The sequence below is a fragment of the Gavialis gangeticus genome, unplaced genomic scaffold, assembly GCF_001723915.1.
Source record: "Gavialis gangeticus isolate Ggan-Ray unplaced genomic scaffold, GavGan_comp1, whole genome shotgun sequence".
Classification (NCBI taxonomy): domain Eukaryota; kingdom Metazoa; phylum Chordata; order Crocodylia; family Gavialidae; genus Gavialis; species Gavialis gangeticus.
Genome location: NW_017729032.1, coordinates 142988515 through 143006422, shown reverse-complemented (window position 1 = coordinate 143006422; position 17908 = coordinate 142988515). Strand labels below are relative to the sequence as shown.

Genomic DNA, 17908 nt, shown 5'->3' with positions numbered 1-17908 from the left:
GCAAGTCATAAATACACAAATTCAGTTTAAGCTACATAAAGAAATATATTATGTCATTTCTAAAGATGTAAAAATCCAATATATTTGGAAGTGGAATTTGACCCCAAATCTATGACAGAATTGTGTTCAAAATAGCCATTTATACTGAAATTCCAATAAAACCTAAAGTCTAAACAATTAAAGTAAAAAAAGTTTTTCATCTTGGTTCCAAGACTTTGGAAAAGAATAGCAATTCTGGTCAATTATACTTCAGGGGCAATTTGGGGGGGGGGGGGAGGGGGTCGTGTTATCCTAATTTGATGCATTTACCAAACAAAAAGCAAACACAAATTTTGATTCAGCCACCAAAATTGCTAGGAATACTTTGCACCTTTTTATAAAAATGGTATAACAACTCCCTGGGATCATTTGTTAGAGGGGTTTTTTGTTTTGTTTTGGTTTATTGGTACCGGTGTATATACTGATGAAATGTATTAATTCTTTAAAAAAAACAAAACAGGCCAGCCTATTTCTTCTGTACCAAGGGAGAGTTAGAGTGAACTACAGGTTTTTTGTGCTAGATTAATTGTGATGTTAAATATCTACCTAAGAATTATATGATGCTGAATCAAACCCTGTGCTCTTGCACTTGCATAATATTCTGTAATAAATATGTGCTCAGAAACAATAGGTTTGCTGTGGATAGACACTCCTGTGTTAGCACTCCTGCAAATCGTGGATGTTTGGGAACAAGTGTCATCTAACCTGTTCAGTGGTCTAGTATGGGTAATGGTATTAGGTATGGAGCACACCTGCTGAAGGTTATGCAGCTATACTGCACTGTAATGGCTGACCCATAGAAAAAGGGGGCTGGTCTAAGCTCTTTAGTGCTTGGCCCAGGATCCAAAGCACATAAGGCAATACTGACTTTTCTCTTGACTTCAGTAGACTTTGGATCATGCCATATTAGGGGTTGGTGGATTTTCCGGAGGTAATAGCTGAGAACTACATGATGACCACAGAGTCAGTTATTCGAACCATAGTTCCATTACAATTGAGAACATGTACAGTTCAACTGTCTCGAACATGTAAAATATTATTAGAAGAATGTCTCTAAAGAGAGTTACTAGTCTCCAAGAGTATGTTAGTCAGAGATGTAAATCTTATTGCAAACAAGCAAAAGCCAGTACTTAATACAGCTTTTTTTTTTGGCTTCAGGTTTTCTGTCCTCGGGGAGCTGAAGTTTCACTTGATTTGACCAGCTTAGTACACTTGTTTGTGGATTTACTGGGTGTTTCTTATGAACAGGGATCCTGGTTTTCTCTGATTTTAAAAAAATCCCTAATTTTTGGTTAAAAAAAAGTAACCCCGAGTCCACATTTTTCCATGATTTAAATGAAACACCACTAATATATAGATATTTAGGTGTTTAATTTAAATCATGGAAAAATGTGGATTTGGGGTTACTTTTTTTAAAAACTAAAATTAGGGATTTGTTTAAATCAGAGAAAACCAGGATCCCTGCTTATGAAGTATCATGTTTTAAAACTAAATAACATGGGACGCATCCTCTAGTAGGGAAGTTCCCACGCTCTATACTGTAGGCCCTTGGTGGCTTGTAGAACACTTTCTGGTTGTGCATATAGGGCTAGCTGGTCACACTGTGCTGTGTCTCCTTGCTTTAAGCCACTTGATTCCATTAAAGGAAGCTAGGAATATATTTCATATACTTCTAATGGTACAGTCTCTCAATGCAGTTACCATAACTGACCAGAGCCTATCATGGACAAAATGTACCTTGGGCAGTCATCTCACCCTCTCTTAAACTCCCTTCCTCCCTGTACCTTCTGGCTTGCAGGTGGAGGGACAGCAGCAAGCAGCAGCCAGTGCAAGGTGTTCTGGAAATCATAGTTTTCTAGAGCAGTACCGGGGGAAACTTTCACTCCAGTTTGGCCACTGAAGTGCATGTCCAGAGGGCAAAAAAAAGCTGATTTCAGTGGCAAAAAAAGGAGCTCAGTTCTTCCCCCAACAGCGCTGAACTCCACTGCTGCCCTGCCAAACTGTGATTCCCAGAATGCCATGTGCTTCATTACACACATCGTCTGTGCCGGCTCCCTCCTGCAGCCCCCTGTAAAGGTAACGGTGAAGCAGGCAGTAGCCCTTGGGGGAAAGCGGAGTCCCTCTGCCCCATCCTTCTGGCTTCCCTTTAGGCAGCACCCAGGTCATGTGCTCCTTTGCCCACTCCACGTGACACTACTGTAACTAACACAAAGGTGGCATGCAGTCATGAATAGGGAAGGAAGTGGTCTGTGTAACTGTGAATAGGAGGGGAGGTTCTTCATCCAGCCATTGCTCTGTTCAAAAGAGATGGTCCAGCCCCTAAACACATTTTAACCCCCTGCTTAAAACTACATGCAGTCACCCAAGTCAGTTTTCACTGCTAGATCTTTGAACACTGAAATGATTTAAAAAAAAAAGAGGAAAAATTTAGTCTAACTCAGCTGGATTAGTTACCTACACTAAAATCAATTCATAGGCTCAGCTTTGCTCCCTATTTCACTAGTGTTTATCAGCCATCATACAGTGTTAGGTATTTCTTGGCAATGACAAAGAAAAGTTTTCATATCCTACCCTACATTACTTGTCCTACACTTCCCTAATTATAATAAAGACCTGACATGCCTAAAACCTACACTTACGGTAGCCTGTTTAAGATGATAATATGCTACGCTCTTGCAGTCGCTGCTCACCCATAGTTCTGCCCCCAAAAAGGGAGGGAGGGCATTATACTTTTTCTGAGACACTGTTTCTCTCTTGGTGATCATTGTGCTCTGTACTTTGACCATGCCTTCTTTCTTCCTCCTCCTCCTCCTCACTTTTCACACTCTTTCCATTCAGTTGCTTATCTCTATTTTGCTCTCGTTTTGGTGCCTTCTTTTTAACTTTTTGTTCCTACAAGAGAAGAGAGAGGAATCATTAACAATTCATCTAAAGTAAACAAAATGTCAGCATTTGAAGTTTCTTGTATTTTCTAATTATTTTAGAAGCAATTCCTCAGCCAAGCACAACCCACAGTTAGAACAAGATATAGCAGAGTTCTCAAGGGTCAGAGAAAGCAAAATCCTTTTCTGGAGCAAGGAAAGGGAACTTGTTCTGCCCTTTGGGATTGGATTGGCTCTCATGAATGGAGTAAAGTCCACCAATGGATGATACAGCCCACTGATGAGGGAATTTGCTTGGATCAGTAAAAATGGCCCTAAAAAAAGGGGGAGGAAGCCTCCCCCTTGCCCAACACATACCATCTTTGGTGACATTGATATGCTTCAACAGAAAGATCTGAGCACTCATAAAATGGGAAGGAGAGGAAGGTCTGACCAAAAAAAAGCAAAAATTATCCTTTATTAAAGATGGATCTAGGTTCAACAGCTGTATGTGCATTGTGGGATGGGCTGATAGCACAACTAATTATAAATGCTGCCTGATGCTTCCCAAGCCCACTTTTTGTTATTGCTTATAATTTTACCAGGCTTTGACTATTTGGACTGAAATAGTTTTTGCTGGGAATGTACCAGTTAGGCTGACTATCTGGAAATCCCAGAAATCCAGGACATCATCTGGGAAATTTGGGACACTGCCCTGCCCCCACCGCTGCACTCTCACAAGTCATAGAATCATAGGAAATTAGGCTTGGAAGGGATCTCAGGACAATATTTAATCCAACATCCTGCTTAAACAGGACCACCCCCAGCTATATCATTCCAGGCGAGGCTTTGTTTAGCTGGGTCTTACCAACCTCCAAGGATGGAGATTCCACAACCTCCCTGGATAACCTGTCCTAGTGTTTTACTATACTCCACATGTGAAAGCTTTTCCTAATATCTAGCCTAAACTTCCCTTGCTGCAATTTGAGACCATTGCTCCTTGTTCTGTCTTCTGTGTTTGACAACAGTTTAGCTCCATCCACTTTCGGCATGGGCAACTGGTACCTCCTGAGTTGGGGAGGCACTTGCTGACTGGGGGGGAGGGTTCTCCCCATGGCTGATCATGCCTAGTGGGGAGGAGGGTTAGGGACGATTGCACCCACCCGGAAGTGCCAGCGGTGCTTCTCCTGGTATCCCCACTCCTCAGCCAGTGCTCTCAGGGGGGGCACCAGCTCTCCCGCCTGCCCCCCTGCCCATCACCTAAGTGGAAACGCTGGCTGTGCGGGGGTGCACATGCACTCCCGTGTACCCCCTACACACCTCCTATGCATCACCACTGTCTTTCAGACCTCACTTCAGGTAGCTGAAAGCTGCTATTAAATCCCCCCTCAGTCTTCTCTTCTCTAGAATAAATAAGCCCAGTTCCCTCTGTCTCCTCATAAGTCATATTCCCAGCCCCCTCACTATTTTTGTTGCCCTCCTCTGGGCTCTCTCCAATTTGTCCATATTCTTTCTGTAGTGGGGGTGCCCAAAACTGTACAGAGTAGTCCAGGGTAGTCCTAGGCCTAGCAAGTTGCCTTTTCCTGTCTTCAGGAAAAGTCACCCAGACTGGGCTGAACTATACACCTCTGAAGATCTCATTTTACACATGCTTAGTAATTACTACACCTCAATTCTGAACAGGTGCCTATACACATGCTCATGGGTGTGGGGGGGAAGGAGGGGCTAATTAGAGTGGTTCCCAGAGAGCCACTCTAATTAAAATGCCACACCTTCATGTGTATTAGGCCCCCATGCATTTAAAAATGGCTGTGGGACTCTCTAACTAAAGCTCATTTGATAAGCTTTAGTTAAAGCACCCTATTGGCCATTTTTAAACCTGCAGGGGGTTATACACATGACACTGCAGTGATGCTAGGCACCCACTGGGCACGTCTACATGTGCATTAATGCGCCTTTTCTAATGTGCACTAAATTTAGCACCTCCAATGTGAAGTACTAAATTAATGCCCATTAGGCTGCCTTAATGTGCAGTAGCACATATGCATGGTTTTAAGTGACACTTAATGTGCAGTAGACTATTTTACTATGTATTAGCATAATGTATAGCTATGCATATGCTATATATCTGTATAGATAGAATGTATAGCTATGCATAAAAAATTAGCATAGGTCTTTTACTTTATGCTGTAATGCACAATGAAGTGGTCTACTGTTCATTAAAGCACACATGTAAACACGCCCACTAAGACCCGTTTCTTTAATATTGTTTGTAGCTGATTTACAACTGTGCATTTTGTGAAGAGAACAAGATTCTGATTATTCTGAATAACAGATGTTCTGTGGAAATCAACCATGATTCTTGTGATGCCAAAATATTAAATTATTTTATACTTAAAAAAAAAAAGTTGCTGTAGTACTTAGCCTTTTCTGTTGTGGCACCAGTCATCAAGTACATCACAGGGTGTTATTTGATCAGTGGACAAATACTACAGTTCCTGCAGTCCCCTAAGAAAGTATGAAAAGCCCTGCGGTATTCATTTGATGGAAGGTGCTGTATAAATGTAAGATCATTAACTACATAACTGTCTGCTAGTTCTAATTACTAGTACAAAGATACAGCAAAATTCACAAAGTGGCTAGGTCTAATCTGCAATTGAAAAGAAGAAAAAAGTCCCAGAAGTTCAGGGCTACCTTTTGGTTGTGTGGTTTATACCAGCCAGGAGGATATCTTGCAATGCTGATCATGTATTTCTCAGCTCGTTGCCAATCTTCATGCCACCTCTGAACTTGATACTGAGGCTCAGACTTCGTAATCCTATCCAGAATGGCACGGTTTTCCTTGCTCACTCTCAGCAGTTCCTTCTCTCGTTTTTCCCTGTTTAAACTAGAAGACACACAAACAAGATCAATCCCAGTCACAGATATACTTAAAGAATGTGTAGGTCAAAGCTGGAACCTCAGTGTGTGAATCCACTGTAAATCTTCTGTCTGGAAATCACAAAAACTTTTATGCTTCTTCTAGGAGGATTCTCTTCTTCTTGCTTTATACCATTGGTGTCCAACCTTTTGGCTTTGAGGGACAGATGAGTGGTGCAGGGTTGGTCCACAGGCCGGATATGGTTTGTGGGTCTGATCTGACACACTGAGCCAGGCTGGTGCATGGCCCCAACCCCAGATGCTGGATCACACTCACAGCCCAGGCCCCATGCACTAGGTCAGCCCCCCATCCTTCACTGGATCATGACCATTGCCCTGTCCCTACATCATACCCACTGTGCCCATGATCCCAGCCCTGCACATAAGGTCATGTCATCTGGCCTACAGGGCTTGGACATTTGGCAGTGGAGGAGACAAATTGTTAATTATCACCATTCCCCCACCACTAAATTTCCAGACCCATGGGAAATGCTGCAGGCTGGATGGCCCACAAGATAGAGTTTGAACACCCTGTTTGTATACTAACCAACCTTTAGAAATCTGCCCTCTGTTTGTCTGAAAGAGAGGAGTTTCATTTAATGAAACATTGCTCCCTGCCTTCAAAAATAGTGTCTCTTCAGGAATGCTATAAAGATTCTTATGTAATAAAGGGCTTAGTCCATCTGTCTGTCCATAATACTCTTGGAGCACTCTGATTGGTTAGTGAAACAGCCAGAGTGCAGAGCACCACCATGATAGCAGGGATAGAGGGGATGGTGCGGTGAGGCGAGGCCGGTAGTGCTGGCCTCACTTGTCTCGCTTCCCCCCACTCCATCCCTGCTATCATGGAGGTGCACCATTGCCTCTGAGGAGCAGGCCAGTAGCATTGGAGGTGGCGGCGGTGCAGAATGCTGGTGGAGGGGGATGGTGGGGCAAGCTTCCCCCCCACCCCACTTCTGGAAGGTGGCTGTAGCATGGGGTGACAGGTGGCAGTGCTGTCCCTGCCCCCCCCCCCGCCCCATCATTCTTGACGGGCAATTTGCTAGTCCATTATAAAGATCCTTCTTACAAGAGGGAAAAACTCAACCTTTACCTTAAATTAAAAATGGTTATTTTCAGCCCCTGAATCATTTTTGTTGTTATACTGAGGGAGAGGATATGACTTAGTATATCAAGAGTCAGCCATCCTAGCCTGGCTTTTGTCCTTGTATCATTAGTTCTTGAAGGAAAATGTCCCATCAAAATTTCAGATGCAAACCAAATGAATTGGGTTGTGAGGAAGGTGAAGAGTTGTAAGGCAAGTATCTTGCCTAATGCTATCCACAAACATTTTATGAGTGCTCAGAGTTAATTAACAGATGGTGATTGATTCCAAAGAAGCTACAATAATCTACGTGGTGGGAACATGTATTGCTGCTGCAACCTAAAGTCAATGCAGTAGTTTACATATGTGTAATATAATGCTGATGAAGGTATATCCAACTATTAGCTAAAGCATGTTCAGATTATATCTCCCTTCCCATGGGAGCACAATGATGCCTTGATACTCCTGGTTATATAATGGCCTGCTGTTCTGGACGTCACCTGGATTACTTGAAGCTAAGCTGCAGCCTTCTGTGTAGACTCTACAGTGCAGAGACACCCTGGGACCTGATCTGAGCTATCATTCTCTTATCACCCAGTCTGTCTGTACATGAGTCATAAGGAGTAGCAGACAACATTTGAAATTCACAAGACATCCACCACTGTAGGTTTTGGGTTCCTTCATCCATTCCTACATTCTCTTTTGTGCTGTTGAAGATAGCAGAGCATGCTGTATTAGAATTAGGAATGATCTATTAGAATTAAGAATTTCCCCCTTGATTTAGGATGCTATAAATGGTATTCCCACCAGAAGAGTCTCACACATTTCCCTTGAGCTATGGCTTAAATCCTTGTTTGTATTTATTTTTTGAGTCTTCTTATTCAATGTGGCTGCTCCACAGTGTTCTTATTTTACTTTACTTTGTTGGGTGTTTTATTCCCTCTTGAAGCTTTGGACCCACATGTTTCCAGTGATGTCTGTAGAAAGGACTGAAAAAGCAAAAGTCTGTGACTCACTTAGCAATAACAGTTTACCTGGGATATAATTGGTTTATTTCGCCTAAACTGGGGCAACATTTTCCCAGTCTCTCACTTTACCTTGGCTAGTAAACTAAAGCATTAACCTAAAGCTGGCTCCTCCTTTTCCAGGCAGAGTTGGAGAAGGATGACTTTGAATCTGGAGTCCCCCATCTTGGCCAGAAGAATGAGTATCTGACATGCAGACACCTTAGCGCCCCTGGGTACTGCTCTCCTGAATCTTTTTAAAAACATGTCCTTGCTGAGCAGATTGTCTATGTTTATGGCTGGCAGAGTAACTCGATAACCTCGTACAAATGTCAAGGTGGATGTTACCTTTTGGTCTCATAGTCATTTTTGTTATCAATTCGTCCCTTCGTCCTCATGATGCAGGACATCTTTTCCAGCAGCAAACGGTTGTCTCGTTCGATGAGTGAAAGTCGCTCCTCCTCAAGCTTTATGTACAGAAGAGGCAGAGAAACATTTGGTTTTTCTTATGGCCTTGTGTAAGCAGCAGTGATGCACTATGCATATCTACCAAGGAGCTGCTGCAACTCCTGTTGCTTTGCCCTAAAGACGGTCACATACTCCAGGTAGAGTAAGGATTCACCTTGGTGCACAGGTGCTGAAGAAGATCCTGCAAAATTATTAATTTAGGGCTTCGGCAGTAAATAGGGCTTTAAGTGGGACTCTTTGGAAAGGGGCAAATTTCACCCTGAAACAGAAACTCTTTCTTATAACCAGGAGAGTTACGCAGGTTGCACCACTTGGCAAATGCATTAATAGGTGTACAACAAAAATCTTTATGTTCAGTCAATAGGAGGTTGGGGTTTTTTTTCAGGAACTTTATTACTAGTTAGTTCTGGTGGGCATCATAGGCTCCAGTCAAAATCCAGGACTCCATTGTGCTGGACACTGTACAAACAGTGGAGACTGAGCTAAAATCCAATGAGAGCCTTTCCGTTGGATCCAGAGAACTACAGTAACAGGCCTTCCCTACCCTGGAGATTTTAGATGAGAAGCAACAACGGGATGTGATGAAAAAATGGAAGGAGCTGCAGAGGGAGCAAATGGGATAGGCATGTGTGGCTGCATAAACTAGTTACTTACATTCTCAGTTAGCTAGTTTAGGGTAATTTTTCAGATCACTTTTAAGTTATAACTGTAGAATATTAATACACATAACCTCAGTTTAACACAGACTAACTTGTGGAATGTGAAGGTGATGAGAGCAGGTTATGAACCTAAAGAAGAGAATAGGCTGGAAGATGAAGATCTTATAGGAAATTGCCAGAGCTAGCCAGATTTGGGAGGAATATTATTTGAGCATCTGCCATTTGGGGAAATTTAATCTAAAAGAACCAAAAGAACCAAAAAATGTGCTCTGCAGAAGTATATGTCCATGGCCCAATGATGCTACCTCTAGCAGGGGTGAATTAAAAATAGTCAGAGGTGGAGTGGCAGGGAAATCCATCATTCTCTCAGAGCTTAATTCTTATACAATACCATCAGGAGCCCCCGCTGAAGCATCAATGAAGAACATATTCTGTACAGGCCTGTTCATTTTGTGCCTTTTTGTTTTGTTACTAGATCCTAGCACTTCAGCATGCCCTATATGAAAGATTGCCTCCTGTTGCTCTGATAATCTTCAATGGCTAATGCTATAAGTGACTGCAGGGGCACTTCATTTGTCTTTTGTGTTTGCCTGGCTTTGTAACAGGGTAAATGTAGATTATATTGCATTATAGATGTACCTAAAAATGGTGCTGTTAAGTAATCTCATTGAGCTCTAGAAGCCCGGAGGAGCAGTGACTACAAAGGAACCTGATGAAGGGAAGATAAGCTTCACTGAAATGTTAGAGACCTTCTCACTATGGGTGCTTGTACATGTGATGAAAAGTGGCCATTTTTGTGGTTTAATTTCATCATGCTGTACGTGTGCAGATTTAAATTAGTTTGTTACATTGCAAACATTGTAATTTAGTTTTCAACTTAGCTGTTTGTAATGTTGCAGCCTTTTGACAGCTCACCCTTCCCCACTGAGGGGGGCCCAGTCCTTCCCTCCACAGTGGCAGCACCCCCTGGGGTCGCGTGGGCAGGGTGCTAGCTGCATGGGTGCTGCCCCATCTTGCAGGAAGCACCTGCCAGATCCAACCATTCCCCAAGCCTGCCCAGGGAACAGCGCCTGGCAGGCTTCCAGCACACTGGCTTAGGGAAGAATTGGATCCAGTGGTTGCTGCCTGCGAGCTGCAGCAGCACCTCCACAGCTAGTAGCTCATCCAGGTGGTACCACCATTGTGGAGAGAAGGACTGGGCCCCACTGCAGCTCAGGGGCTACACAACCTGAAAGCAGCTTGCTCAGGCAGGTTTCACAAGGGGAAAAAAGTAGCGGTGAAGGGCCTGATCCTACCCTCCCCACCCCCCCATGGAGCCTGCCCACCTCTTCTGCAGCTGGGGGCAAGCTGCCAGCAGGCCCTGAGCTGCAGGGGGCCCTGGTCTTTCCCTCCATGAGCAACTGGTGCCTCCTGAATCTGGGGGGGACCCACAGAAGCTGCCAATGGCGGCGGCCCTGTCGGGGGGGCACCAGCCCTGCTGAGAGCATCAGTGTTGGCCGTGCATGTACACCCCTGTGCACCCCTTACCAGTTGCCTATGCTTCCCTCTGAGGCAGCAGCATCCCTCAGGGCCACCCAGGTAGGCGCTGATCCAACTGTTCCCCGACCCCAAGCTGGGGCAGCACCCACCTGCTAGCAGCCCACCCAGGTGGCCCAGGAGGGTACTTCCAATACAGAAGGAAGGACCAGGGCCCCCCACAGCTTAGGGGCCACCAGCAGCATGCTCCTCAGCCATGGGAAACACAGACAGGCTCCACAAAAAAAAAGAAAAAGATTGGGCCCCTTGCCATAACAGTGACAGAAAACCCTAAATTGAAACGGCGGGTTTTTAACAATTAAAAACCCACTGTTTCAATTTAGGGAACTAAATCCCCATCATGTGTACAAGTGCCCTATGTTTACATAACACCTCTCGAAGAACTGGTAATGCAGATCAATAGGAAACATAGTGCGACCCTAAAGGATACTCCTAGAAGTTGGGCTCAGGTAAGAGGGGTGTTATTGTTTTGTTTTTTACCTGTGTGGGTTCTTTCCCCCTATTTATTTCCCTTCAAAGGCATATGCTTTTGTACTTTTACAGTAAAGGAAAAATCCTAGACAGCAATCAGCACTAATATCAAGTCTATAATAGCATAAAAGCCTGTGTGCATCATGGAGAAAGTCATTGTTTTGATAGTGACACAATCTCAAGCTCTTTGGATAGTGTTGAAATGTATGAGGTATTGCAAGATTTTTCAGAGGCTAAATCTTGAAACTTTCACCTGGAGGATAATCTCATTGCCTAAGAGAGATTGTATAAAAAGTTTGACAAAAATGACCAATTATTTTTTTCCCCACTTTTTTTTTTTTTAATTAAAAAATGTCTTTAGGGAAAGATAAAATATTTTGACACATTGTTATATATGAGAATGGCTACATGTTGTGGTGTTTGTTTAATTTCACTGTGCGTGTGTCTTTGTGGTTGTGGGTTTTCACAATGACTGAAATTGTGTATGTGGGTATGTGGGGAGAGTCCCTCTGTGCAACCCCTAAGACAGAATCTGTGGGCTCTGGACTTGGCAATTGGAAGGAATGTGTGGCATCAGTCAGAAAATGAGAGCTTATTTGATGTGAGCTTGGGAAGGCAGTATCCAGGGGGCCAGCTCTGCAGAGCACAGAAATCTTGCTTTGAAGGGACAAGGAATGGGACTAAACCTTTGACCATTTGCTCTCTCATCTGTGTTGCTATGCCCAGCTTTCTTTGGATTGGTGGGAGAGAGACACTATGACATAGTTTTATGTGTTCCAGTTTAATTAAGTGATGATAACCAACAGGATACCTTCAGCTTCTTCAGCTTCAAGTGCAGATGGCCATATGCGGGAGGAGAAGAAGTGTCCACTCTCGCTTTGGCTGTCTGAATCTGCAGTAGGAAAGACATTGTTATTCATTTTTTGTTGAAAGTAAAATTCTCACCAGTTCTCATGGGCATCATTTACATTTAGTCCTTTATATTGTCAGCAGTATTGTTATTTGGGACATTATCCTTTTTATCAGCAACACTGAGCCTGTGTAAGCAGAGCGAGTGGAAAGAGAGCATATTACGGACATTTGTATCAGAGGTGGAGAGCCAATCTTTCTTTCTCTCAGAGAAGCCAAAAACAAAACAAAACTTGAGGCCAGATGAATCATAATGTTGGGGTGAGAGCACAGGAAGGCAATGGGAAGGCAGCTTGCACCTCTACTTGGCAGGGGCTGTTGGGTCTTGTTGAGCTCACTGTACAGGCTCCTGAGCTTGCATCCTTGAAGCAGTAGATACCCAGGGCTGTTACAAGGGAACAGAACTGCTGGAACCCAAGAAAACCCTAACTACATCCCTACCTGTCTGCATTAGTATCTCCTAGGGGAGTCAATTTACATTTAAGGAGAGCTCTGCAATGCTTTGCCACGCGATTCTTTTGCTGCAAGTAACCCCCAGTGCTGCTCTCCAGCAGCGAGGCCTTATAATACCAGTCTCTGATGCTAAACTGCTGGTACAATCACTGGTGGAGCTTGGTTTGCACCAAATTCAGAGGCAAAGTAAGTATCTTCTTTCTTCTGACACTTTGCAGGAATATTGAGATTAGGGCTGACAGGAAGAGATCACTGACAGTGATTCCCCGTGCACAGTAGTTCATGTGAATCCTCTTGGATCAGAGAGACCCAGGGGGTGGGCAGTGAAAAGTCGGGGGGGGGGCAGAATGTGATACATTTTTCTTCTGTATCACATATAAATCATGTTTCAACTGTGCCCTTCCTGGCTGACTCAGCCTCTTAGAAGTTGCTCACCCCTGTGCTATATAAAGAAAAGTAAAATATTTACACAGGAAGAAAAACGGGCTGTCAAGTCGATGCAAATTTTATAGCGACAGGGCAAAACAGCTGCGTTGCAAATAGAAGGTTCAAAGCTTCACTTGCAGCCTACATACAGCCCTCCAAAGCTCCTGAGGTAGCCTGGCACAGTGAAGAGCCTTGTTGTGTGGCAGGGACCAACCCTGATTCTCTGATACCTGGACGACTGAGAAATCTTCCAAGTCTGGCCCTTGGCTTCAAAACATGTTGCTAATTGGGGTGGTGTTTGGAGCTGCAGTACTAGAGCTAGAATTACACTGTTGACTTGCTCCTGTTAGAGTTTTTAAATACAGAGCTTGATTTGGTGAGGTACTGAATTCTCGTTGATTTCAAGAGGAGTTGAGGGTGACATCAGTATCACAAGATTGGGCCTTAATGAATGGAAACAGTCTACTAAATAGCAGAGCTGCACTTGCAGCATCCCCCAAGATTTGACTATTCTTGTCTGTCATCGCTGTTCTGTCCTCAGCTGTGTCCTGCTGTTCTTCATGATCCAAGTAGTTATCAAATGCAAGTGACTTTTGAATTAAAGCAAATGGTTTTACTGCCAGTCCTTGGCTGTATTGATAAGAAGCAATTTGGTTGTCTGCATGCCAGCCTCCCTCTACATGTTACATTTATGCTTTAATGAATGTGTTATGCTATACTTGCTGCATAAATGGCATAAAAATGTGGAACATTTTTATGGCTGGTCTGTATAGTTTGTTAAAATGAACATGTAGCAGCTCTGGCTGTCACCTTTCCAGTGCAGGGGGAGCCCAAGGTCATGATAATGATCCTGGAGTGCCCCTGCACTGGCAAGTAGAAAGGGTGCAATTGGGATGTGATCCCTGATCCCAGAATCATGCCTCCTGCCATGAATGTGTGGTATGGCAGGAGGCTTGATGGTTGGGATCAGAGCCCATGGTGCCTTTAAATGAACATGTGCCTGGGGCTTCAGTGTGCACAAAATAATTGTCATAATCATCAGTTTTTATAGACAGGACAAGGAATGAATAAGCCTGATGACCAAATTGCTGAGGGGAGCAGCCAGTCTAAGTACAAAGGGTCCAGAACCAAGTGCCACAAGCTGTCAGTTCTGTTCTTGCTTCCACCACTGACAATATGATTTGGGAAAGATACTATTTATATTCCCTAGTTTCTCCATGTGTAAAGGGGACAATGGCACTTACTTGCTCATTTAAAGTACTTGTCTAGCATCTTGCCATGAAGAATTTCAAGCTTAAAGTACTACTAGCCTTTCCCTTCTCATCCCACAAGATGATCTTTGTAAATCTCACAAAAGAGGCTATGCAGAAGCAGTGTGGACTGCTCTTGCATTTTTCTAGAAGATTTTATTTTCTTGTGCTGTCAGGCCAGCATTTTTCATGATCATTAAATTTACAACAAGTTTAAAGCAACCTTGCACTATAAAACACTCATGTGTTTATAGCCCACTAGAAAAATCAGTTGTTGCTATACCTGTTAGTTTAGGAGTTTTGGCTTCAACTGAATAGAATAACGAACCACAAATTGTGGTTTTAGCTTATTAATGTGAAAGCTGTTGTCAAAACATAAAGCACCCATTGTTTAATTTAGAAATGGGGTATTGGTACTGCCATCTCTTCCCTGTGGATTGTATCAATATAATTAGTTGTCCCAGGTCACAAGGTACATAATGGTGCTCATATCCTTGGGAGTTGGAAGTTTTAAAGAGACCTATTTATCTCCTTACTCTTCATCTCTCTGTTGGGAAAGTAGTAACTACTCATGAGTTGCGTTTTTTCATAATACAAAGGAAGGTGGTGGTGGAGGTAAAAATATCTCTTGAGCTTATCAGTTGCCAAAAGTCATTTTATACCTCTCTCAAACTGAGTAAGTAAGAAAGTAAAATCTAAATTTTCCAACCCCTTCCTGGTCTGTGTGGTAGCTCATTGTTATGACTCTGTGTGTACATGCTACTATACTATTCTAGCTCCAACAAAATGTTTAGTTCAGTGCAGACTGTTGCAGAGGAGAGATGCACCAAATGTATAGTCTCATGCAACCTTACTTTAATATGTTCTTATTTGGTTGTTCTTTTAATCTAGGGGTGAGTAGGGACAAGCAGAGCCTCAGAGGGTTCAGGGCACGGCACAGCCTAGCAGCTGCCATCAGCCACTCCTGGGGCCACTGTAGCAGGGGCTGGGGTGAGTGGGGACAAGCTGTGTTGTGTCCCACAATGCCTGGGGCTCCGCTTGTTCCCACTTACTCCAGCCCCTGCTACAGCAGCCCCAGGAACAGCCAATGCCAGCTGCTGAGGGAATTGTAAGTCAGTGGGTGCGGGGCATGGAGGCACGGCTCTTGGTGCTACGTGCGTCCCAAGAGGTCTGTTCCTGGGGGGTGCATGCCCCCGGATCTGCATGCCGGACGAGAGCAGGCTGCCACCCACCCCAGACACTGGGAAGAACCCGGTGCTGCCGCCAGCCCTGCCTGCAGCGGCAGCCTGCTCTTGTCCTGTGTGCAGATCCAGGGGCATGCGTCCCCTGGGAAGAGCCCGGCACAGTCCCCCAGCCCACAGCCCTCCTGGGTTGCGTGTAGCAGCAAACACCATGCCCCCCCTACCCCACACCCACTGACAGTTCCCTCCACATATGACAGCTCCCTGCTGCAGCCCCGGGAGCTGCACACCTCCTTCCACCCCTTCCCTAGTCCCAGCCTTACTCCTCCCCTTCCTCACTTCCACGGGAATGTATTATTATTTTCCCCAATTTAAACCATTTTTTTCCTTTCTTCCTTTTATCTTGATTTCAACCTGGCTTTTATGTTTGGAAAATAAACCCTGAAAAATTCCCGGATTTTTTTTTTAAATAAAAAATGAAAATGCAGAACACTAAGAATTAGGAAATAGCAGCCAGCTCCCTGGTAGGCCCCAGCACCCCCTCAGAGTGTAAGCACAGCGGCTGTGCCACAGACTGGCTACAAATCACTTGAACACTTCTTATTTTAGTTCTCTCATCCATTACATGAGGATAATGATACTTAATATGTTAAGTGAGATGGTGAGACCTAATTCCTTAATGTCTCTATAATGTTTTGAGGTCTTTGGATGTAAAGTGGTGTAGTGGCTCAAGTTTTAGCTATCAGAGGGCACATGTACATGAGACGCTAACTGCGCAGTAGCCAAATAATACTACCTAGTAGCGCGTCACAGCACAAACAGTGCTAATACACTACTGCACAGTATTATTAGGCTACTGTGCAGTAGCATCACTAAAAATGTGTTTGCCAGGGCTACTGCACTGTAGTTACTATGCATTTATTTAGTACTTGATTATACACAGTAACTACATTATACAACTATTAAATAAATGCACAGTATTGTCATTTGGGACATTATTATCCTTTTTATCAGCAACACTGAGCCTATGTAGTCAGAGGTAGTGGAAAGAGAGCATACTAAGAACACAGTAGTTATTGTGCATTTATTTACTACTTGTATAATCACAAGTGCAGTAACCACTGTACAGTAGTGTCTCATGTAGATGTGCCCAGAGACTAATGAATTTGTGGCCAGTACTCAACTGATATGAATTTGAAATTAAATTCCTAATCCATTGAACCATCCACTTCCAGACATTATGTTTCCATTAAATGTCTTCTGAGCTGAGATGTTATCACACAAGTTTAATTCTAAAGCAGCTTTTTTATAGCTAAATTATAAGTCTTTGCATATGGAGGTTAACACTACAGATACATTTCTAGCCTACACAGCATCCAAATATCAAATTAGTTCTTAGGCTTAACCTTTGAATGCCATGGGCTAGATAGGAAGTGCGCTATACTCTTTATTGTAGAGCCTCAATGGATGTTGACTGTGTCACCCACTTCTGGATCAGTCTCCTGATATAAAAATTAATAGCATTAGTCAGACATAACAACAGAGCTCTCAACCTCTCACAAGAGATTAATTTTCACTAACGAAAAAAGGGGATCTTGTATTCTGGTTAGAGATAGGCTGCTGCCTGTAATTTTATTTTTCGTGTTTAAATTCACTCCTCCTGTGTTAGGTGAGGAGGAAAGTAACAGAAAAAAATAGTTTGTGTATGGTAAATGAAACAGAGCATGTCTGTAAATAATTAAGAAATATTTCCTCACAAGAAAGTCTGCAATACTTAGATGTCAACTTCCTAAGGTAGCAGCATAGTAGAAGCACTGGAGTTATTTAGGCTTGCATTAAATAAAGTACTGAGGAATTTTCTGATGGGAACAATCCTGCTTTTTCATTGTGATAGACTGAGTGGCTGAAAAGATCTTTTCCATCTCTAAATTTTATGGACGTCAGACTTCAAACTGGTGGTAAAAGATAACAATCTCCAGGTGCATACCATTCTTTTGAAGTCTCATTTGTCTGATAGTTTACTGCCTGTCGTTAACATATACATTCCTACTAATGTTAATGCAAAAATTCTTATGCATTATTTAACAGATTTGGTAAAGCCTGTTCTCTCACTGAAGGCTTCCATACTCTATCACAGAATTGTACCTACCCTCTTCTTGTGGTCTTCATAGTTTGCTCTGTCCCATTTTTGCTGAAGATATTTGTTGCCACATGGTAAAATTGGCTGGTAGGCACGGTGCATCTTAAACACCATAAAACATCTCTGAATCTGTGGCTCATAAAAAGAATGACTAATATCAGTCTGAGCCTTCTTAAGCAAAGCCCTGGAGACTGGTATGTTTGTAGCAGGTCATGTGGTGGTTGTCATGGCATCACTACCAAGAAAAAAAACTGAATAGCTAGTGGGAGTGTTTTAAACAATCTGTTTAGAATAGCAAAGGAGCTGAACATCTTAGCAAAAGATTCTGAGGGTATTGTCTCCATTTATTACAGAGCTTCATCATTATAATTCACTGGCCATTCTTGACTTCCCACTGATTGGGGAAGACAGTGGATCGATAGGCAATTACTAACGCTTGATATAGCATCATAGATAGATATGGATCTGTACAATGGATAACACTTGCCAAGTTTTAAAGTCCTGTCTC

General features: G+C 43.2%; 1 protein-coding gene across 1 annotated transcript; it reads right to left on the bottom strand.

Annotated features, from left to right (window-relative positions):
- Positions 1-2449: 2449 nt before the first annotated feature.
- LOC109303351 (uncharacterized protein C17orf105 homolog) lies at positions 2450-17603 on the bottom strand. Its single transcript, XM_019525556.1, has 5 exons — positions 17410-17603; positions 11853-11933; positions 8256-8374; positions 5595-5787; positions 2450-2931 (listed from the first exon to the last, which is right to left on the bottom strand). The coding sequence occupies exons 1-5, from the start codon at positions 17512-17514 to the stop codon at positions 2764-2766; spliced, it is 666 nt and encodes a 221-aa protein (XP_019381101.1). The 5' UTR covers positions 17515-17603; the 3' UTR covers positions 2450-2763.
- Between the last annotated feature and the right edge of the window lie 305 nt (positions 17604-17908).